Below are 25,375 nucleotides of genomic sequence, written 5' to 3' on the forward strand. Positions count from 1 at the left end.
GTCATTGAGCGGGAATATTTCTGAGCGCTGCGTTAAACAACAAATACATGCAACGAAGTGTTACCGCCTGGGTTATAAGGTGCTTTCGTCCGTGACACGTGGTTTTGCAATACTCTACGCCTTGAAAATCGCGATAACCCAACTCACTCACTATTCCGTAGTGGAGACCTTTGACAAAAACTGAAGATTTGTGTCCGTCAACGTTTCCTCTCATACAGGTAAATAGGCTCCTATGAAGGAGTTCTAAAAAGATCAACCAACGCAGGGCGAGCCAGCAGTTGCGACAGTCTGATCAATTGTGTTCAATCACTCTCGCAGCGGCGCTGAAAGCTACCCTGGATTTACCCGCCTTATACACCCGCCTCATTTACAGCGACGCCACAACAGCACATGGCATGGAAGCTGTTAGCTTTCGGACGTACAGATTAAACTCACAGAGGAAGATCTTCTTTTCTAAGACCCTAAGTCTATAATACACAGAGAATCCTGTTCACGTAGACTAGGTAAATACCATCCACCCCTTTCAATGTACCGCCAACATAGGAGATGTTTGTTGTAGCGCTTAAGTTAGCAGCAAACATTTCAGCTTCGGCGTTTGAAAAACTCATATTTTACTTTTGTGAATAAGCAAGATGTTATAACACGGAGCTAACAAGATACTTTGACATTGGGTAAACCTTTACTTTGATGTCTCCGAGGAGAGGCGTTCATAAGACAGCCCACGTGTAATGGATATATATATAGTTCAGTGTGTCACCTAAGTTCGTGTGTTTCAGGATACCGCTGTGTTTTCTCAACATGACAGACCCCGAGGGTGGAGGGTCTGGGACGGTGATGTCGGTGTTGTTACTGTTGCTGTGCCAACTTACATACACATATGTTGCAGGTAGGTGTGACAATAGTTGATATTATTGTTGAATCGTGACTTGGGTTAATTATCGCAATAACAACCAAACAAGGTCATAGATTAGGCTGTCGACAGAGATATGATGTTTATGAGCATATTCATTATTGAGAACCAGTTAAAATGTCACAATGGCTTACCTATAAACAACATATTTATACGAAAGTTCAGACTTTATGTGCGTGAGGGTTCAAGACACTTTCCATTTTAATCTTTAAGTTATATTTCGTACAGTGGTAATGCTATGTTAATAAACTACTGGGCTAACGAAAGTACACACCCATGTTTAAGGGTAGCTAACAATGAAACAAACAAGAAAAAGTTATTCGACTGTGATGCATGTCATACCGGTATCAAAGTTGTGTTTTGGAATTAACGTTTGCAGCGTTTCGACGTCTGTTTTCAACGTATTAACGCTTTGATGGGGTTTGTAATTGTTTGGTCAAATCCATTTTTTAATTGTATACTTTCATTTTCCCGTAAATGTACAAGCTTCAATTTTAATATTTTAATATATTATAATTATTTATGTAATATACTATATGTTTCATCATGTCGCTTCATGCAAACAATAATGACACAGCCCTTTGATCCCAAGCATGCACGGTCGGAGAGTCCGTTCCTCACACGTACCTCTGTACGAGTGTAAAGGTTACCAATTGCAACCTGATCCTAATGTTGCCTGACGTAGCTCAGACACTAACTGAGGAATATGTTAATCCCCCACAGTCCCTCCCCAACTCTACACATTAGGTGATCACGTTTTGAAATGTTCAGTGCAGCGTTAACCGCTATCGTTTGCTTATCATTAAAGTACGGCAATGTACATTCCACAGTTTTTGTCACTTCGTCTCATATCACAGATGGTGGTCCCTTCAGATTAAAGCTATTATAATTGGCCAGTGTTGCATGTTCAAGTTGTATACACGTACGTTAAACCCTGTGGGGGGGGTGTTTGATGGATGTCCTCTCGGTAGTACTTAGGGAACCCGTAGGGCGTGCAAATAATATCGTTTTGGCTCTAATTTCTCACCCCATGTTCATGATTTTGTATGCAATGCGGAGATTACGTACCATGATATTCCGCGTGTCCGCTACAGTCAACACACAATTCCCGTACCATTGAAAATACATTAAGACCCTGAGTTCGAAGCAAGCGGAGTGACGATATCAGATCAGATTTTTTTATTTTAAAACCGAATTTAATATATTGCAGATTAAACAGTTATATGTCATACGATTGAAACGTGTTTCAGTCGAATACTAACATTTCGAAATAGTGTTAGTATCGAACGCTGTTAACATCCAAATATTGTTTAAATCGAATGTAGGAACAATTCTATATCTCAAAAATCCCATGTCACTTCAATGTGTGATTGCACCCATTCAGTACACGTTTGTACAGAAACACGTATGGTCATGTCATTTTCTTTTTACAAACTCAATATACTTAGTTAAAAATATTATCGTTTTGGCTCTACTTTCTCACCCCATGTTCATGATTTTGTATGCAAGCGGAGATTACGTACCATGATATTCAACGTGTCCGCTACAGTCAACATACAATGCCCGAACCGTTGAAAATACATTAAGGTCAGGAGCTTGAAGCATGCGGAGTGACGATATCAGATCAAAGTTCTTAATAGATGTTCTATAGGTTCAATACAATTACTTTAATTGGTTTTAATCGACATTTCGAGTTAACTGTTCATTTAATTAAGCCTAGAAAGTTTAAAAGTTACGTTTTACATTTTATCAAACTTCATGCATCACTTCGGGCTTTCCTCCCACATTATTCTGACACGCTGTGATATGACTAGAATGCTGTTCTACGAAAGCCTATTGGGGTTAAAATTGAAATATGGAAAAGACACGGAAATAATTTCGTTATATCGTGAAAAAAATCGTTAATACGAAAATATATTCGTTATAACGGGAAGAGATTCGTTATTACGGTAATAATTTCATTATAACGAATCTTTTTCCGTATTCCGTAATGATGTAAATATTTCCGTTATAACGAAATTATTTCCGTAATAACGAATCTTTTTTGTCCGTTAGAACGAATCTATTAATAACAAATTTCCTTTCGTGTCTTTTTCTTATTTCAATTTTGACCCCAGTAGGTTTTCGCACTGTTCAAAGCGGCCCCCAACTTAACTCACTCACTGTAACATATATTTTGCTCTCCTTTTGCTGAAGTGGAATGTTTTTGCGAGTTCTTGTGTTTTCGAACTTCTGAATAAAAAATGTTTTGTGTGTAACGAAACGATGCTATTACACAGATATGACGAAGTAGCATCAAGTACTTTAGTGAGATATTTCAATTTTTAACTAAACGTATATAACCAAGAAATAGTATGTATTTTAAAACGACGAACAATATATGTGTTCGACTTTGACCTTCACATACGTCCCCCGATGGCAATGATATAGAAAGATGAAGTATTTATGACCGGGTAAGAGTCCGAATCCTTGAGATCAGTCAACTCAAACAGTTCAGTAACCTACACTGTCACAAGTCTCTGTCCATGTGATCTATCGACGTTACCCTATAACCACCCTGTGCTGACTTTTACACCCGCTTTATCTCTATGAATTACAGCCTGATCCTCCAGCGTATCCATTTAGCTATACGTCTCCACCAAACAGGACAGGCATATGACCTTGAACGTGAACTGACGTCGCTCAGCGTTGACGTTCAAGTAGTCTGTTCTGTGTTGCCTGCTGTTCCCCCAGCTTAAATGTCTATCAGTGTCTCCACTCACTTCAGTGTTGCTAGGTTGTGTCTGATACATCCTGTCCTAGCTACGTGCATAATCAGGAGGAAGGGTATGTAGGTAGTCACAATGGCCTAGGTTTTTCCACCCTTTCAGTGAGACTTTGTTCCGATGCGTGGTGGATAACAAAGACTTTGTGCGTGACGGCGTCATATCGGGGAGGTTTTTGTGCAGTCTGGTATAATTAGACACCATAAACATTCCGTTAAAGGCGTGGAGACAAATTAAGTCTTTGTACTTGACGGTTGTTTGATATTAATTTCAATACTGTATGGGACCCAGGTCATGCTTCATATTTAATATATTTTCAGTGGCAACACTGTGTATTAGCATATAATTCTTTTACATATTGCTGTGGAGCAATAAAACTAGAAAACTATTTTTGTTTGTAATATATAATAAAATGTTGACATGGAATACATTATAATGAGGTCTTTAGTTAATTCAGTTGCTATGGTTAGGCCAATTCAGTAGTTAGTCTGAGTTCCTATGTACTTTGATTACAGTAAATGTAATTGTAGGTAGTGTATGCCAAGATCGTATCCTCCATATTTGAAGTTTTTGTGAGAATAATTGTTCGCTAATAACTAGTGGTTAGGCCTGACATGAAACAGTTCATCGTCACTTTAAAAAATATGTCCGAAACAGTTTATCATGCCATGCCACGTATGAGGAAATATTGTTTGTCTCGATTTTATATCTGATCCTGTTATCTCAAAGCATAGTCTATATCAAAGCCGGGTTCTTGGTGAATAGTTTACACTGACCTCTTGGTCATATCGAAACCGAAATTTTGGTAGATGTATAGAAGGCATCGAATCTGGTTTACATCGATACCTATCATCTCGAAATATCGTTTACATCTAATCGTTCCACTTGGATGCATTGTTTATTTCAAAACCCGTTATCTCCAAATAATAAATATTGTAGTACAAACAATTATATGTCATAAGAATGAATACCGGTTCGGTAATTTAGAAACTTGTTTCTATCGAATACTAACATTTCGAAATAGTGTTAGTATCGAACGTTGGTCACCTCAAAGTATTGTTTAAATCGAAACCGCTTTCTAACGTCTTGAAGAACTGTTCACTTTTAAACAATTCTCTATCTAAAAAATCTCATGTCCCTTCAATGTGTAATTGCAGCTATTCAGAGCCCGTCTGTACGGAAACCCGTATGGCCATGCCATTTTCTCATTATAAATTCAAGCTCCTTTGTTAAAATACAAGAAACTAGTTTTTATGTTGAAAAGTTACGTTATTACCGCGAAAATTCAAGTTATTATTGACAATTATCCTGAAAACTATCTAGTATCATTCTATCTTGATCATTCAAGTTATTAGGTTGAAAATTATCTTGTACTACCTTGAAAATTCAGGTTATTAAATTAAAAATTCAGGATATTATGTTGAAAATTCAAGAGAAACTGAATCAGCAAGGCTTCACTTTCAATTTCGAGCTGACACTGGTGCCAGATTAGAATTTAAAATTTCAGGATAATAACTTTCAAGCTAAAATAACTAATTTTATGTTATAAATGGGCTTCCGTACGTTTGTCCGCTTCCTTGACTCATTTCAAGATGCAAATCACCCGTCAACGGAAGCTTTTACAATACAACAGCACAATAGCACAGTAGGGTGCGAATGTGCGGTGATGTGGCGGAGCATACAGCGTAAGGTAATCTAGCCGAGAAGCCGAGGTACACGCATGTCTGTCCTGGATTAATCTCTCACTGCAGATAGGGCCTGTACTCACATGGCCCTGACGGGGCTATACGCTTGAGAATGCAGTGTATGTGTCACATTCATTTGTATCCTGACTCTATTGCATTGTAAAGACTAGTTCATGATACTCTGCATCCTGCTGCATATGTCGCTCTTGTAGGGGATTACTGGATGTCATGGTTACATTACACGCTGTTACGTATGTCATATTGCACATGTACCATGACATACATCGTACAGTACCATTAGTACTACTATAAGTACTGCTGGAACTGCTGCCACTGGCATATGGGTGGTCCAATCGTCTAAGAAGACTCTCTGTACGGACCTGCGACCCTTGGTCTTGCAAGAACCTATCATCCTGGGTTCGAATCCAAGATTATGTTTCTAGATTTGTCACCAACATACCCGTGTTTCACTTACTACTACTACGACTACTACTACTACTACCACCACTACAACTAATATGGGCGGTCGGGTAGCCCAGTGGTTAAAGCGTTCGCTCGTCATGCAGAAGACCCGGGTTCGATTCCCGACATGGGTACAATGTGTGAAGCCCATTTCTGGTGTCCCCGCCTTGATATTGCTGGAATATTGCTAAAAGCGGCGTTAAACCATACTATTACTATTACTACTAATAATACTGTGAAGATTCCGAATTAGAAATGGTCTTCAGCAACCCATGCTTGTAAGAAGCGACTAACGGAATTGTGTGGTCAGGCTCGCTGACTTGGCTGGTGCATGTCATCGTAACCCAATTGCTTGGGTCGATGCTCCTGATGTCAGTTACTCGATTGTCTGGTCCGGATTCGATTCTTGACAGACCGCCGTCATATGGCTGGCATATTTCTGAGTGCGGCGTTAAACAAACAAACAAACTTCTACTACTACTACTACTACTACTACTACTACTACTTCTACTACTACTCACAGTTTGGAAACATGGGTGAGAAACTAGTAGAGGGCCCTAGTACCTGATGGTTATCATCAGAGCCAACTATAATGGAGGTGAGGCAAACAGGCTCTGCGACTTGGTTGAGTGCACACTGGCGTAATTTAATAGGCATGATCATTGCTCATGATTTCATTCACTGGCTGGCCTGGTGAAGTCTTAATTACTTACAGGCCGCTATGATATATCTGGAATACTGACTGCGGCGTTCAACAACATTCACCCACTCCTACCACTACCACTGCTACTATTTAACATACAGTGTTCTACACTTAAGAAGGAATGTAAGCTTAATCACTTGAGCCCAAATTCAATTTTGGAACCATGTGATTCGTGTGTGTCTTTGTTGGGTTTCGGTGGTGCAGATGTTTTAAGGCGAGAATGTGGTAATTATCATCGTGGTTTCAGTTCATGTTTATGAAATATAACAGCTAAATACAGCTTTTTTTTTCCAATTCAGGTGCTGCTCCAGCATTTGACAATATAGCGACTGATGGCAGTACGCGCGTCAGTATGGCTGAAAACACCGGAACTGGAACTTCAGTATTCGGTATTCTGGCAACTGACCCGGACGGGGACACCATGATCTTTGCACTGACTGCAACATCTGTGCCCTTTACGCTGGTTGGTCAGCAGCTACAAGTGGGCGGGACATTGGATTACGAAACCACAACGAATTACTTACTGACTGTGACGTACGTTTAGAAGTGTTTTACAAGCAAATATGTCTTTGCATATTATACAACTAATATAGATGTTCTTTCAAGATTGTACAGTTGATACACTCTAGCTGAAAATACTTGCAGGTGTGCCCATCAGTGAACATTAGTTGTCATCTACCGGATCATGCGTTATTACTCCGTAAAGACGCGAAATATTTCATGGATAACAAAATCTATGTGGTTTGTAACGGCGTTTCGGGACTACTTCCTGTCCCTTCATCGGGTAAAGGGGGGAAAAGTAACTCCGAAACGTCGATACAAACAATAAAGAAGTTGTTGACCACAAATGTCATGTCTTCATGTTCTTCGAACTTCAAAATGTCAGTCAAAGACTTCATTACTCAAGAGTGGGAATTATCGTTGTTCGCTATATCGACCACCGATATGTCAGGTCCAGGAGGACTGCGCTCCCGGGAGCGTTGCAGTTTACTCTAAAATCAAAATCAAATGTTGTTGCTACATGATGAGGGTTGACTTTGACCACTAGAACCCCTTTTGTATAATGAGTGTGAGTGTGAGTGAGTTTGATTTTACGCCGCCTTTAGCAATATTCCAGCAATATCACGGCGGGGGCCACCAGAAATGGGCGCCACGCATTGTACCCATATCGAGATTCGAACCCGGGTTTTCGGCGTGACGAGCGAACGCTTTAATCACTAGGCTACACGACCGCCCCCCTTTTGTATAATGCATGCGTAATGAGTGAGTATGGTTTTACACTGCTTTTACAACATAAATTGGTTTCACACATTGCAACCAAGTAGGGAATGGAACCCGGGACTTCGACGTGACGAGCGAACGGTGTAACCACTAGGCTACCACACAGCCACTTTTTTATAATGAAGCGATGGGATAATCTAGTTGGTAAAACGTACACTGGCCACGCCGATTACCCCACGGGTGCAATGCGTGGAGCCCATACGTCCCCCCTCCCCCTCCCCTGGAATGATTTGAATGATGCGGCGTTGTATCGTACTCCAACACTTCATCATTAATGCAGTATACTGAGCGACTTCAATTCAACATGTTAGAACAGGCAATAGACCCTGGCCTTCATCTGTCCGTGTTGTGGTACAATAATGATCTTGCTGACTGCATGATAGAACACCCTTAGCTCAGTTATGTGAATGTATATGTTTTACCCTTGGTAAGTCGCATCCATTTAAAGACTTCCGTGCTTCAGGGTAAGTGATGGTACAAGTACAACAACAGCATCTCTGAACGTTGACATTACCGACCTCAACGACAACCTTCCAGTGATCAGCGGAGCCCAGACCATCACCATAGACGAGGAGCAGGCCGTGGGAACTGTCGTGCCCTTCACCTATACAGTCACTGATGTTGACGTGGGAGACACGCTGTCGTACCAACTCACAGGTCAATATTGTCCCCCTGGCTTCTGAGGTGGTGGGGTAGTCTGGTTGGTAAAGCGTTAGCTTGTCACGCCACTGACCAAAGCTTGGTTAGCACACGGTGTCCCCCGTTGCGATGGGCTGGGATATTGCGAACGCCCTTACAAACTAAACTCACACATCCCTAGCTTTTGATCAATGGCAACATATTTCAACCATAATGTTATGTTTTTTGTAATATTTATACGTGTATATCATGGCATTCTCACGCTTATGCAACAGTATCAATTTTCGGTTAAATCCTTCAAGTACGTATGAAACAACTAATGTTGTATGAATGCATGGTCTAAAAGATAGAAGGCCCAGTGGGAATTCCTCTGCTTGACTGTTTCGGGTGGTCAGGTTCGGGGACTTGGCTGACGGCGTGTCAACGTGCACCGAAGACGTGGATCCTGCTCATTATATCAATAACTGGATAATATTTACTTGTCTAGATTATTTACAGACTGACAACAAACAATAAAAGATCAATAACATCAACTGTATTCAAGCTATATGGCGGCGGTCTGTCAATGATCTGGACTCGACCAGGCAATCCACTGACTAACACCATGAGTATGGATCCAGGCAACTGCGATACGATGACATGCATCAAACCAAGTCAGCGAGCCTGACCACAGAAACCCGTTATAATTAGTCGCCTTTTAGCATAGGTCACTGAAGATCACTTATAACCCGGATCTTCATGGGTCATAAATCATAAGTGATATGTTATACAATCAGTACAATTTACATAAGTATATGAAACACATTTTTGATATTCCTATTTCATTGTTTACAAGAATTAATCCCTTGATGATTTGTTTACATACATGCACGTATAACTCATGCTGAACGAACTGTGTTGGGCACACGGAATTTTGTAGAAATCCATGCGACCTACTTCACCATCGAAAGCAGCTCTGGTGCCATAAAAACTGCGCAGAAATTGGACAGGGATGCCTCCGGCGCAATCACAGTTTTTGACCAGTTGACCTTGACGGTGACCGACAGTGCTGGTCAGTCAACTACCGGGACACTGACAGTGACGCTGAATGACATCAACGACAATACGCCCACATGCACACAGTCCGCCTTCTTTGCCGATGTCACAGAGAACTCTCCTGTCGGTAAGTGACCCACGTTTCCGACATCACTCCAGTGTCTACTACAAAATGCAGAATATACAGAATCATGAAACAATTCATTGATATTGTGCCGATGGAATCGTTCGGTCATCTGACATCATGGTAAGACAGGAAGAGAATTTATTGATGTCAACTTCTAAATGATGAGTAACACAACGTTTCAGAGTGTAAATAGCACTGATACGTGATAGCAATGGTTAAGACAACGGTGAAATGTACAAAAGGAAGGTACATCTATATGATAGATGGGATTGTCTTGATTACTTCGATTCTGGTTTTACCCCAGGTTTAGAGATGCTATGATTGATGCTTGTCATCCATTAATGAGGACTGTTGTGTATGTCAAGTTATTTATCGATGTCCTGAAGTTACATCAGTGACCGTTGCAGGACTATGAGACTGTGACTGTGAATTTTAAGGCCATCGCGAAGCAAAGTGTTTCGCCAAAAATAAAAAGCTCAGCTCGTGTACATACGCCCCTGATCGATTCTGCATTATTGGCACCATTCTGGAAGAACGACTTTAATCCTTACGTTTCACATTAAACGAATAAACATTGTACATGTATTCCATACATTAATTATCAGTGAAGGTGTTGGTTTGACATATTGAATGCATTCACATTCGGAGTTATCTGTTGTGACAGACGCCACGGTTGTTGCTTTAACGTGTGCCGACGCCGATGCCTCCCCGAACAGTGATATGACCGTAACCATTGCCAGTGGAGACGATGCCACGGCTAAGTTTAAGGTTGCTGCCCTCAACATTCTGACAACAGGAACAGCAACAGACTACGAAACGACGACGTCATACACCCTTGTTGTCAACATTGCAGATGGCGGAACAACTCCTAATGTAGCCACAGCCACTGTTGTTGTTTCTGTAAGAAATATTAAATGGAAATGTGTGAATGTGAAAAGTGCATAAACAAATACGAAAAGATCTTTATTGATATAGTGGCGAAACTATCTTCCTTGAACAATTTTGGTTGAATAGATAACAACTAAAGTCCTGATTTATGACAGTATGGTAGCTTCTAAACATGACTTCTTATGCATTCATTATTTGAACATTATTTAAACACATTATTTGATCTTTGCTTCAGACCTTTGATAGGAAAGAAATTGCCAGCCACAAACATTACAGAGTTGCAGGTTGTGTTTAAAAAGAAATTCAGACCCATAGTCTTAAATAAAAGAAATATGCGGTTTTGTACAAATATCTTATCACTTGGCATAATCCGAGCTAAAACATACATCGAATTGGGTGATGTACAAAACCATCATGACAGTTGCTCTAATATGTATCCTGTAATATAAAACTGTTGGTTCTAATTCAACAGGTGCAACCAGAGAATGAAGGCACACCTGCATGGGGAACGTTTGTGCCTGGGTTCGCAACTGGAACCCCCTACCCAGTGTCAGAGAATGCCAACATTGGTACATCTGTTGTTACCTTAGCAGCAACAGATTCAGATGCTGGGAGTGATGGGACAATCACATACACTCTGGTGACTACGACTGGGGGTGAGGATGCTATTTGATTGAGTCCCATATCCTTTCCTAATTTCCATACATCAACTGAGGTTTATATTTTGACAGGGTATATTCTCACAGAAGTCATTGAATAGGAATGACATCCAATGATTCAGCACTTCCGCAACCGCACAGATATTTATTTCCTAAATATATTCCTTGGAGTGAGGCGCATGATACATGTGCCATTTCGTCTTTATATTACCGCACCACCCTTGCATATTTTAATAAACTTTCACAGACGTTAAAGAAGACCCTTTTTTCATATGACTGTAGTTAATCTGTCATCTCCATTGGGTGTTCAGTAACTTCATTTTAGTAGTATGCATTCTGTTTGCGTTATATTCATGTGTTCCTGTATACGGACATTATGGAGAGTATTATTCTTATGACATAAAAATATTCTGTGTTAATCTTCAGCTGGTGTTGGCACAGTAAGTGGGTTTTTCCATTTGGATTCCGTGTCTGGTAAAATCTCAACAATGGCGTCTCTCGACCGTGAATCAGTTGCATCCTATGATGTAACAGTGCGAGCATCTGATGGGGGAACACCTGCCAAGACAATAGATCGAACATTCACTATCGCTGTAGAAGATTACAACGACAATGCACCTGTCTTTACATCAGCGCCATATTCCAACTCCCCTCCGGAAACTGCAACAACGACAGCAGGAGCAACTGTAGTAGCAGTAGCCGCAACAGATGCTGATGCAACGTCTACCTTGGCATATGCAATAGAGGTTGGAGACTCGACTAGATTCCAGTTTGGTGCATCTGGTCTTGAACTGAAGACTGCAATAAACCTTGATAGTCCGGACAATGACCCTGACTACTATGTCCTCAGGATCATCGTGACAGATGGTGGAACTCCAGAACTGACTGGAACGACCTCTGTTACGGTATCAATTATGGCAGTTAATGACCACGATCCTGCATTTGCTGCTGGTTTCCCTTCAACTGTCCCGGTATGTAGTGTTATTTTCACTTAATGTGATCCAACAGTTTATCATCACACCATCATTAATAGTATCCTCAGTTGCCCACCTTTATTGCTACCTTCTTTGATTGATCCCTGTTGTTTTAGTTTGCAGAGAATACTGCAGTGGGAACAGTAATTGAAACTGTGGCTGCCACAGATCTCGATGCTGGCAGTGATGGGCAGATCACATATTCTATTACAAGTAAGGAAAACAACACTGCAACACTGTCTGAAATAAACATAGCATTGCATGACCATATCGTTCACATTGATAACACATAATCATTGGATACCTGTGACGTATTACATGCTTTACATATTTGAAATCACATGTATTGCAGATGGCAATACCAATACTGACTTCAGCATCGATCCAACATATGGTATCATCAAGCTGCAGAAATCTTTGGATTTCGAGACGACCCCTTCCTACACTCTGGAAGTGACTGCAAGTGATGGTGGAGGGACAGTGAGATCAACCACAACAATAGTAACAGTCTCAGTCACAAACATCAACGACAACTTGCCATCTTGTCCTTCATACGCCGTGTACGTGACAGTGCTTGAGTGCAGTATTGTCAATGATGCGGTGTGTATGTTTTTTATCTCTGTGTTATTGTAGACTTACACGTGCATCATGTGCGACAAGTCTTTATTAAGTGGTAGTCATACTGATATATCAGTCAATAGAAAAGAAACTTGGTCCCAACAAAATCGAAAATCCTTGAACATGGAACTGACATACATGAAGGTTCTGTCAAGCAGCCACACGCATAATTTCTCGTCGCTATAAGCGAACATATCTTGAACGCGACGTCATATTCAACGCCAAAGAATAATCAGTTTCGATTGTCTGCCGTAACATATTACGCTTAAAAGGCAAAATAATCATAAAAATAATATGAATGAGCCACAAAAAGTCAGTGATGACACCAGGTGTTAGAGATAAGGATAAACATGGCCTGCTCTACCGGTAGCACCCGCCACTCAGAGAATTGTCACACAAAGTAACCTTTTTCTTTGGTGCCCAGAAATACACCTGCCAAACGACAGATCAGACAACCCAGTGATCAGTATCAATACCAATTTCACCTTAACTCATTATACATGGATGCTTATTATTGTACCAGTGCAAAGACTGGGTTGGGTTGGGTTGGAAGAGACATGTCAACTTCATGTACAGGGACATCCACACCTCTGTAAACTGGACAATGTATCTTTGACTTGACAAGTCATGCAATGCATAAACCGTAACATACACAGGAACGGAAATAATTCCGGGTACATTTTGTAGCAATGTGTGATTCTCAGTGTAGTTTGATATGTTTGTTATGCGTCCACCTTGGTGTTTTTTAGGTATCCACACTGGCTTGCACTGATGCCGACACAAGTGACGTCCTGTCCTATGTGATCATATCAGGGAACACTGATGGAAAATTTACACTGGACGCAGGCAGTGGTGCTTTAACGTTGGCAGCAAGTAAGTTGTTATTCTCCTTATTCAACTGATAACCTTCGAGGAGGCCTTGTAGATTTAAAAGTAAAAGAGGAGTAAATGTAATTACAAATACATTCAGCTGGATTTGTTTTAGGAAATGTGGCATTGTGGTCTTTCTGTTTATAAAATAATACTGTACTGTCTGTCGGTGTACATTGTGGCATGTTTTCCAGCTGTGGACTACGATTCCGCCACTACGTCATACACCCTACAGATCCGAGTCAGTGATGTGACCAACACCAGGGCTGTCACTGTTTACGTAGATGTGGGAGCTGTAAATGAAGCCACGCCAACTTTTGCAACGCCTTTCCCTGCAGTGTCTGTATCTGAGAGTGACCCTCCTGGAACTACAGTCCACACCTACACTGCTGCAGATTCCGACTACGCACCCCATGCTGTCACAACGTATGCTATCAGCACAGGTGAGCAGCTCAATCCACTGTATGTCCAGTGATATTTTGCCATACAATCACAAATGGTTATTGGCGTATATGTGAGTTTAGGTGTATATTTGTCATGTTTGTGTCAGTAGAAATGTGTATAACTTTTCATTGTTAGTGCTTGTAATTGCTTCCAATATTGACTTGTCTGGACAAACAAAATCTGTCATGAGACCATTGGTTTGACACAGAGTCTGTCCATACACTTACTTCCATTTAAACTGTATGTAGGGTTAGTGATTCACATGTCGTTGTTACAGTTATACAATTTAGTTTTATTTACCTTTACATGAACAGCGACCAAATAGGTTACTGGAGGAAAACCACAAGATGTGTATGATGACATCTTTTCTCTTAAATATATTCAGTGACTCAAGGAGGACTGTCCCTGTTCAGCATAGACCAGTCTTCTGCCGTCATCACCCTGGCCTCCAGCGTGGACTATGACTCCCTCCCTGCTGGCACCAAGTTCTATCTCCTCACCCTCACAGCTACAGATGGAGGTGGACTTCAGGCAAGTATCATGTAGGATGCACACGTAGATCCCATAACATCTGACCGTTTTTATAAAATGTTTATCTGTCCATTTGCAAGATACGTATTCACTTGCCACTATTACCTTTCTCGTAGGGCACTGGCACAGTAACAGTTAGTGTGACAGACACCAACGACAACATTCCCTCCTGCTCTCAATCCAGCTGGTCACAGAATGTGGCAGAGAATGTCGGTAAGAGCATGCTTTTTAAAGGTGCCGGCACACCAAAACGTCAGTTGATGTCCATTTTACCTTCCAGAAATTCCTTTCGAAGAAGATGATCATATGTATTCCTCAGACTGTATAATCCATGCCCACAATAATTGATTGTTTCTGAATTCTGCAATTTCAGCTACATTCCCCACAACACTTATTGCAAGTTTGGGATGCTCAGATGTTGAAGATGGGACATCACTGACCTACACTCTTGTGCAGAGTCCAGGGTCCCACTTTGGAGTAACAGCAGGAGTTGTAACAATAGAAAGTAAGTGAAGCCTGATAACACATATTAATAGGTCAGTGAGTGTTAGTTTAAATACAGCTTTGTACGGTATTTCAGTCATAAGCTGGCATGCCATCATAATGTGCAATAAATTTAAGTGACAAAACCCCCTCCATAGTCATAAAAAATTAACCAGGTTTCAGCAAAAAGGAAAGCCAAACGCCAAAGAGACCAGAGCTGTTAAGAGCTTCTCTATGATGGTGTAAGTAATTGTACCAGTATTAATTAATCCTTGATTAAGATCCACCTTTTGGACACAACAGTGAGCTGTTGTATCCCAACGGATGCCACCACCTGTATGTATGCTGTTATATATTACCTAAATTATCATAGGTCATCTGAGGGTTCATAATGTTTACTTCAGATGCTGTCGATTACAAGGCAAACACTGGTCATACTTTGACAATCACTGTCTCTGATGCCGGCAGCCCTGTACAATCAACAACAGTCACAGTTAACATAAACGTCATCAATGTTAACGATGGCCCACCTACATTTTCTGGAACATTTTCCTCCACCGTTCCTGAAGACAGCACCATTGGGATCTCTGTTGCTGACGTTGTAGCCACAGACCCTGATGGAAATAACGTTTTTGGAAGCCCTGTTTATTCTATTCAGGGTGGTGACCTCAATAATCAGTTTACCATAGATTCAAGTACAGGACGAGTGACAACTGTTGCTAACCTGGACAGAGAAACAAAAGCCTCGTATGATCTTGTCATCAAAGCCAAGGAAAGTGGAGACACTGGAACTGCCACAGTTACGCTTACTGTAACAATCACAGACGTCAACGACAATACACCATCCTGCTCTCAGAATTCTTTTGTTGTGACAGTCAGTGAAGCTGAGAGTGCTGGATTTGGTGTCAACACATTCACTTGTACTGATGATGACACCACTGGAACTGTATCATACACTTTGTCAACTGGAGATACGACCAAGTTTGAAATGAGTTCAAATATTCTTCAGTTAAAGTTACCACTTGACTATGATGCTGGGGTGACAACATATAATGTTATTGTGACAGTATCCGACTCTGCAAATAGTGTATCCATCCCTGGAACAATACACGTTGGAAACGTTAATGAAGCTCCGCCAGTATTTTCACCAGGTAAGAAATCTCAAATATACCATTGAATTTCATGTAAGTGGATCCTTAAAACAAAATGTAATTATCACAATTTACTCCTCCTGATGACACATAAATAGTACAATACTTCAAAGACAAAGTCGTATCTCCAAATTGTAGTGAGTGAGTGAGTAAGTTGGGCTTAAGCCACTTTTAAGATTATTCCAGTTATATCACGGCGTGTCAGCTAAATGTGGGAGGAAAGCCCGAAGAGGTGCAGGTCTCAGACGTTTACCCTTCGGTGAAACCCACGAGCACGCGTATTATGCTGACAAACCTAGAAACATAATTGGGGAGAACTGGGATTCGAACCCACAATCTCCAAATTATAAAGTGTCTATAATATTTATAATGACTGTAAAGGATGGACGTTGTGCAATGATACATCCCTTTGTGTAGCTATACTCGGGGTCTTTCACGGTACAGAGATACGAGCGAATTGAAAGAAACATACTCATGGAATAGTATCTGGCATGATTCAGCATTCTGTTTCAGCCTTTTCCACATTTCACAACATATTTTGTTTATTTTACTTTCAGTGATATATCCAGTTTTTCACAGTGAGAATCTGTTACTGGCCTCCACAATAGCACAAGTTACAGCAACAGATGCAGACTCAGCTGCCACAGCAGATGGACAAATCACATTTGCCTTTGTAGCATCCTACCCTTTGTTTGCATTAGACTCAACTTCAGGCTTTATCACGCTAGTGTCATCATTGGACAGAGAGACGGATGCGACTCACGACCTTCTAGTTTCAGCAACAGACGGAACTACGACAGTAACAGCCACTGTCAGTTTGACTGTCACTGATGAAAATGACAACACTCCTGTGTTTGGCTCTGGGTCCTACAGGTACTGCAACACCTATCTTCCTCTTCATTATACACGAATAGCACCTAGTAGATGCCATGTCAATGACACAACTTCAGGTTGAACTCTAGCAAAACTATTATCTGATACAATAGCGTATTTTTTGGATGAATGGATGGAATTCAATACATTTACAATGATATCTAGATACATTTTATCTTTCTTCTCAATAGTGGCAGTGTGTCTGAGACGGATGCTGTTGGAGCTAGTGTGGTGGTCACCGTTGCTGCAACTGACATAGATGACCCTGCAACAGGAGGAAATGGACAAATAACATACTCAATCATCGGTATGTGAAGTGTGAGCAAAAGTAATACTAAGTGTGTCTCATGCTGATATTCTATTGGAAACATTGTCTGAACACACCACTCCATTTGTTACAGGTGGTAATACAAACAGTGACTTCACAATCGATGCCAGCAATGGAGAGATCAAAACAGCCAAACTGTTGGACTTTGAGACAGCTGTGTCCCACTCATTAACAGTAAAGGCAGTCGACAGAGCCGGTGATGCACAATCCAAGTCTGCCACCACAATTGTGTCAATAACAGTCACTAATGTGAATGAGCATAATCCAGTATTTACACCAACAACTATCATCAAGTCGGTACCCGAAAGCACAGCCATTGGAACTCTCATACATCAGATTCTTGCAAATGATGCAGATAGTGGCACAGATGGCGATCTTACGTACACAATGACAGCTCATGCCACATTTGCCCTAGCATCCGATGGAGCTCTAACCTTAAAAGATAATCTGAACTATGCAACTGCCAGTACACACTCTCTTACTGTGACAGCAACTGATAGTGGAACACCACCTAGAAGTACAGACGTTACTGTTACAATCAACGTAGTTGACGACAACAATAACACGCCATCATGCTCCCCAAGTTCCACGACTGTTATTCAAAGAGAAGACCATACTGGTAATGTGGCTACTTTGTCATGTACCGATTTGGATACAGGTGCAAGTGGAACACTTTCCTACATAATTGAATCCGTGAATGCTGTTGCTGGAAGTGGTTCATTTTCTGTTGATACGAGTGGTGCTGTCACTACAACAGGCTTGGATTATGAAACTGCAACTTCGCACTCCATCATAATAAGAGTTGAAGATGGTGCTGTCCCTGCGCTAAGCACATCAGCTACAGTGATTGTGTCAGTGACAGACGTCAATGAGGCTGCTCCAGTATTCCTTGGAACGCCGTTCAACCCTTCCATGGCAGAATCGGAAGTGGTAGGATTTACTATACTTACTGTGGCTGCAACTGATGCTGACACTGCAAATACGGTTACATATTCCCTGACAGACACAACCAATCTACTCATAGGAGCTGCCACAGGAGTAATAACTCTGAAGGTTCAACAAGACAGAGAAACCAATCCAACTGTGACTGTTGATGTATGTGCCACTGATTCAGGCACAGTTGATGCAATCAAATCCACATGTGAGACTTTGACACTCACTATAACAGATGTCAATGATAACCTGCCAGTGTTTAATCCATCATCATATACAACAAACGTAGATGAGAACACAGCTATAGGGACGACTGTGACGACTGTAACTGCAACAGATGCGGACGATTTAGGCTTTGGAACAATTACCTATTCCATTGAGAGTGGCAACACTGACACTGTTTTTAGCATCGCAGCAGGTGTTATCACAGTTACTGACAATACTGGCTTGGACTTTGAGACGACCCAACTCTTTACTCTCACAGTGAGGGCTACTGATGGCGGGGGCCTGACTAGTGACGTCATAGTGTCCATAGGTGTCAATCCTATCAATGAAAATTCTCCAACATTCACCCCGGCATCAAGCACAGAAATTGTTCCTGAGAACAGTGTACTGGGACATGTTGTTATAGATCTTGATGCTACAGACACTGATTCTGGACTAGATGGACAAGTAACCTACAGCATCATATCGGGATCACTTGGGAAGTTTGTGGTTGACTCATCAACTGGCATTGTGAGAGTTAGTGACGTCCTCGATGCCGAATCTGTGTTATCATACACTGTTACAATTCAGGCAACGGATGCTGGCACTAATCCATCAACACTGAGTGGTACCTATATCCTAACTGTATCAGTGACTGATGTGAATGATGTAGCACCATCTTGCACTCAGGCATACTACTCCACTGCCATAACTGAATCAACAGGACCAACAACGTCAGTTCAGCAAATCGCGTGTTCAGACTCGGATATAAACGCACCAAACAATGCCCTCAGTTACGCCAAAATTGCAGGGGATCCAGGGAACCTGTTTGACCTGGGTGCTTCTACAGGATTGGTTTCTGTTGCTGCAGCAGCATCCTTTGATAGAGAGACAACTGCTTCATACCTTCTGAATGTTACGGTTACTGATGGTGGAGCCACACCACTCTCTACAGTCATCCACGTCTTTGTCAGTATCACAGGTAGGTGGTTTTACCATAAAAACTGCATTGTAAATAGAGGGTAGATCGTTTATCGTACAATTAAGTGAGGAACAAGTAAATACTTCTTTTCTTTCTTTATAGACGAGAATGACAACACTCCAGCATTTGGCCAGAACCCCTACACGCCCAGCATAGCTGAAGATGCTACCCCTGGATCAGCTGTTGTGACAGTAGCAGCAACAGATACAGATGCGGGTTCAAATGGTACATGGCAACAAGCAAGATAAAATAAAACCTGCAATCAGAATCTTACCAAAATGTTATGTTCCATCTCAAATATTGTTTCGTTTGATGACAGCTTCAGATATATTGAATTGAGAATTATCAATCCATTACTCTCTCATGTTTTTTTGTTTTGTTTTCAGGAGATGTAGTTTATTTAATTTCTTCTGGCAATTCACTGGGCCACTTCACTGTGGACTCTGTGACAGGAGTTGTGTCTGTCCAGGCATCCCTTGACAGGGAGTCTTTATCTTCATATGTTTTGGAAGTCAAGGCTCAGGATAAAGGAACCCCTACAAGCCTTACTGGAACATCAACTGTTTCGATTACAATAACTGATGTCAATGACAACTTTCCTCTTTGCACCTCATCTGTATACACAGGCAGTGTACCAGAAGATGCTACCCCAGCCACGTCCGTTAGCACTGTGTCCTGTCCAGATGCTGATGATCCTCCTAACAATAATGTTGTATACACAATCACAGCAGGCAACACCGGGAGCGTGTTTGCTGTTGGGTCTACATCAGGAGAGGTGACAGTGAATGCAGGACTTGATGCAGAAACACTGAGTGTGTTCAGCCTTACAGTACAAGCTTCAGATGGAACCCTCACTACCGATGCCATTGTAACAGTCACAGTATCGGATGTCAATGAACATGACCCGGTCTTTGCGCCACCTGGACCCTACTCCGAGTCATTCAGTGAGGACACACCTTTAGGAACTACTATTAAGGACATAAATGCAAACGATAATGATGTGTCTAATTCTGTTCTATCATTCAGCATAACTCTAGGAAACACAGATAACAAGTTTTGGATTGATCCAACATCAGGGACAGTTGTTCTTCAGGCAGCTCTTGACAGAGAAACTACAGACACATATTCCTTGACAATAGAAGTAGCTGATGGAACAGGAGCTGGAAGTCGCACAGCAACGACTCAACTGACAGTTTTAGTCCTCGACGTTAATGACAATGACCCGGTCTGTGTTCCTTCCAACTATATCAACACATTACCAGAAGATTCCAGTATTGGAACAACTGTAAGCAGTCTAACATGTTCTGATGCTGATTCTTCTACCCCTACCCTTGCTTACAGTATCACAACAGGCAATGGGGATGGCAAGTTTACCATCGATGCTGCTTCTGGGGTGGTCACCATATTTGCTTTGCTCGATTATGAAACAAAGACTTCCTATAGCTTGGAAATTCAAGTATCTGACCAAGGGGGTACTGCAAGAGTTATCACTGTTCCTGTAAGTTTAGATGTAACTCCTATAAATGAAGCTGCCCCTGTATTTTCTGCGGTTACTCCTGTGGCTATTCGGGAAGATGTCTCCATAGGAACGCTTGTGTACACAGTAACAGCTACAGATACTGATAATGGTTTACTTCATGGGACAGTGAGGTATTCTATTACAACTGGTAATAGCCTTGGCCATTATACAATTGATGAAGGAACCGGTGAAATCAAGACTGTAGGTAATTTAGACAGAGAAAGCATGGCCTCATACACTTTGAAAATCCGCGCTACTGACGACTATGCTGGTTCAGGTAATGAGCGTAGTTCTGAAGTGGATCTCAGTATAACAGTGGATGATGTGAATGATAACATTCCTGTGTTTGTACCAGTAGTCTACCTCAAAGATGTCCTTGAGACAGCACCAAGTGGATCTACACTCGTCATTGTGACTTCGCGAGATGATGATGATGTCCCAAACGCAACACCTGTGTACTCCATCATTTCAGGAAATACAGGAAGCGCCTTCAAATTTGTTGCAAACGAACTTTTATTGGATACAGGAAAAACTTTAGACTTTGAGACTTTGACAATGTATGATCTTGTCATACAGGTTTCTGATAGTGGAACCCCATTACTGTCTTCAAGTGGCAGAATTATAATAAACGTACTATCAGAAAATGAATTTCCTCCAATCCCTGCTGTCCCTAATGACAGCATTACTGTGAGCGAACTCATTCCAGTGGGAACCAACTTCTACAATGCAAGCGCAGTAGACGGTGATGCAGGGACCGATGGTGAATTCTCATGGAGTATCACAAATGGAAATATCCCAACACTATTCTTCTGCAGTCCACTGTTAGGAGAACTGTATACATCGTCTGTTCTAGATTACGACACACCTCCCAACACTCACAATATTACTGTTGAAGCACAAGACAAAGGTGGCTTGACTGGGTCATTCTGGCTTGAAATTGTACTTCAGGATGAAAATGATGAATATCCAGTATTTGCTAAATCAATATATACTCCTCTCTTGGATGAAAATGTAGCCATTGGCCAGACAGTAGAAACGGTTACAGCGATTGACAAAGACTCAGGGGCAAATGGACAAGTCACATACTCAATAACATCTGGAGATGGACTGGCATATTTTGCAATAGACTCCTCTAGTGGTATTATTACAACAACAAAAGATATTGATTATGAGACAAATACTGTTTTCTTCCTAATTCTGCAAGCAATCGATGGTGGAACGCCACCTCTGTCTACTGTTGGAGTCGTCAAGGTAACAGTAGTTGATCTTAATGATAATGCTCCTACCTTCCTGCCTGACTTCTTCGCTCAGAGTGTGTCAGAAGACGTTACTGTGGGAACTAGCGTCACGACTGTCTATGCCACAGATGCTGACTCTTCTGCTAACAATAACAACGTCTTCACCTACAGTCTCACAGATCCCTACTTCGATGTCAACCCAGGATCTGGGCAAATATCAACAAAGGCTGTGTTAGACAGAGAAACCATTCCGAGGTACATTCTTCTTTAAATACACTTACTGTTTACCACATTTAATTTGATATATTTATGATATTTGTGATTGGATAGCAATTACAATCTAAAGCATATTGTTACAATGAAAGGCAACATACATCTATGTGTTCTTGTTATGTTTCAGTCATAATTTAACGATCTTTGCCATCGACCAAGGATCACCAGCCAATACGGGAACGGCACTTGTGACACTCAACCTCCTAGATATCAACGATAACACACCGGACATAACAGGAAGCTACTCCACTAATCTGAGTGAGGACATCAGCCCTGGAACCATTGTGTTCACTATTGCAGCCTCTGACATAGATAGTGGTGTGAATGCTGAACTTGTGTACTCTATTGTGTCTGGAAACACTGATGGAGATTTCAAGGTTTGTCATCTTGGTATCTGTTGGCAGCATACTATCTAAAAACTCGATTTCTGATATATTAAACTGTGACCCTAAAATGACATAACATGACATAAAATGTGACATCATCTATTGCTATTTGAATTTGAAATTTTCAGATAGAAATTGGGAGTGGTATTGTTCAAGTGGTGAATTCACTGGACAGGGAGAGAACCGCGTCCTACAACCACGTCATCCATGTAACTGACAAGGGTACACCTCCACTGACTGCTTCTGTTACCACCACGATAGTAATAGATGATGTGAATGACAACAATCCAATCTTCAACACATCACCATACACCTTCAACATAGCTGAAAACGTTCCGTTGGGGTCATCAGTTGGCACAATACTAGCTACAGACCTAGACAGTCTAACAAATGCAGCCTTGACGTACGAGATTGTTGTCTTCTGGACTGGTGAAGCATCCCATTTCAACCTTGACCTTTCATCAGGAGTGATCACTACAGCAGGGAATCTGGACCGAGAAACTATTGACACATACAGTTTGAGATGTCGTGCTAAAGATGGAGGCACTCCACAGTTAACTGGAGACGTCAATGTGACGATCGTGATTGATGACTTGAATGACAACCCACCCGTCTTCAACCCCACACAGTATACTGGATCCGTTAATGAAAATACGGCTGCGGGAACGAGCATATTAACCGTTACAGTCACTGATGCAGATGCCCACAATGGTGCCATAACTCTGTCAATCGACACTTCAACTCCTGAAGGGGTCAGAGGTGATCTATTCTTGGCAGTTGATTCCAATTCAGGTATTGTCAGTGTCAAGTCTGTTATGGACAGGGAGGTTGATGTGGAATTCAATGTGACCATTTTAGCTGTTGACAATGGGACAGTTCCACTGACAGCCTCAGCTATGGTTTACATCACAGTCATCGATGAAAATGACAATACCCCTGTCTTCAGCACAACCTTCTACAACGCTGAGATCGCCTACACAGGCTCCTGTGACAACACTATTTTGACCCTGACGGCGACTGATGCTGATTCCGGACCAAATGGTCAAGTGTCCTACTACTTTTCCCAGAATCCTTATGGATTTTTCTTTGCTGTTGGTTCCAGTTCAGGTATTCTCATATACTAGTATTTGGGCATTCATTAAGATGATATGACTAATTAAGGTCCACACTATATAGTCTATATATGAACCCAAGCATGTTCGTTTCAGATAATTGTATTTGAAACTCTTATGTATTAGTCTCAAGTAAGATGAATTTCCGTCCACCACTGCACTTACATTGGTTACACTACACTAACCATACCGGTACAATGTTAAACTACACTTTCCATACATGTACAATGTTACACAACACTTTCCATACATGTACAATGCTACACAACACTAACTAGGTCGGGGCAACCAATGAAGAGAACTAGCAATGTTACCCATGTATGTGCAGGTGATATTCATATTTCATTACATGTATTTCAAGGTGCTGTGACGCTACAGACCCCAGTGTCAGTGAACACAAAGTATGTACTGGAAGCCTCAGGGAAGGACGGTGGTGTTTCTTCGAGAACCACCAGCCCTGCAGCATCAATTCGTGTGGACACATTCGACCCCAACACAGTGGCCGTCATCATCAAACTTGGCATAAGCAAAGCCGATTTCCTCCTTAGAAAGGATCAGTTTGTGTCCCAATTCAAGACTGTCATGTCATCCAAATACCCATCTTGTCTTGTACGGGTCTGGTGCATCACAGAGCGATCGGGGGAGACGGCAGTAGCAGCACCAACAAGAAGGCGACTCCTGGCCTCAAGGTTACCAGAGTCAATTTTGCCAATTTCATCTTCTCAATATCTCTTCGGTATTTCAAGTTATGATTATTTGATTCAGTAGAAAGACCAGGGTGTCTTTAATTCCTTTATGACAACAGTAGCCATGGTTATTTGATTGATCATGCTATACCTTGATAAACTAATTATATGTTTCAGTCCAGTAAATGTCAACCTTGTTGTTGTTGCGGACAACACAACTGAGTCGTCAAGCAACCTGTCCCAGGGCAAGACTTTCCTGACTTCCAGTGCTGTCACCAGTGTCGTAGCGTCCGACCCGTCAGGGACTCCATCCTCAGCACTGCAAGGTGAGCTAATGTTCAAAGCATTTGCATAAATATAGTACATGTGTGCGTAGGCTTGCCAAACTAACTTCAATACTCTATTGACTTCTGATACAGGGTCAGCTTGGGACTACTTTGTGATCCAGAACGCCAGCCCCTACACGGAGACTGTCACCCCCTGGTATCAGACAACAGTCGGCATCGTCTTCATCACCCTCGCCTGCCTCCTGACCGTCGTCCTCATCGCCATCACTATCTTCGCTCTCCTCTGGTGGAGGAAGAAGAGAAGGTTGCTTATTTTAACACGAAATTGA

At 41.6% G+C, this 25,375-nt stretch overlaps 1 protein-coding gene and 1 long non-coding RNA gene across 3 annotated transcripts; both read left to right on the forward strand.

Annotated features, from left to right (window-relative positions):
- The first annotated feature begins 297 nt into the window (after nt 1-297).
- On the forward strand, nt 298-7,313 carry LOC125380918. Of its 2 annotated transcripts, none has more exons than XR_007221524.1 (3): nt 298-503; nt 777-886; nt 6,825-7,313. It is a non-coding gene; the product is annotated as an uncharacterized LOC125380918 (long non-coding RNA). The 2 variants fall into 2 exon arrangements; XR_007221525.1 differs by lacking the exon at nt 298-503 and adding an exon at nt 561-671.
- An 8,152-nt stretch (nt 7,314-15,465) lies between these two features.
- LOC124136618 (protocadherin Fat 4-like) lies at nt 15,466-25,375 on the forward strand. The gene is made up of 11 exons (XM_046502600.2): nt 15,466-16,225; nt 16,783-17,098; nt 17,290-17,405; nt 17,500-19,545; nt 19,648-19,770; nt 19,932-22,557; nt 22,703-22,952; nt 23,090-24,068; nt 24,435-24,762; nt 24,937-25,085; nt 25,179-25,375. The coding sequence occupies exons 1-11, from the start codon at nt 15,466-15,468 to the stop codon at nt 25,373-25,375; spliced, it is 7,890 nt and encodes a 2,629-aa protein (XP_046358556.2).

This window comes from Haliotis rufescens, unplaced genomic scaffold (genome assembly GCF_023055435.1).
Source record: "Haliotis rufescens isolate VD_foot unplaced genomic scaffold, xgHalRufe1.0.p SCAF_16, whole genome shotgun sequence".
Classification (NCBI taxonomy): domain Eukaryota; kingdom Metazoa; phylum Mollusca; class Gastropoda; order Lepetellida; family Haliotidae; genus Haliotis; species Haliotis rufescens.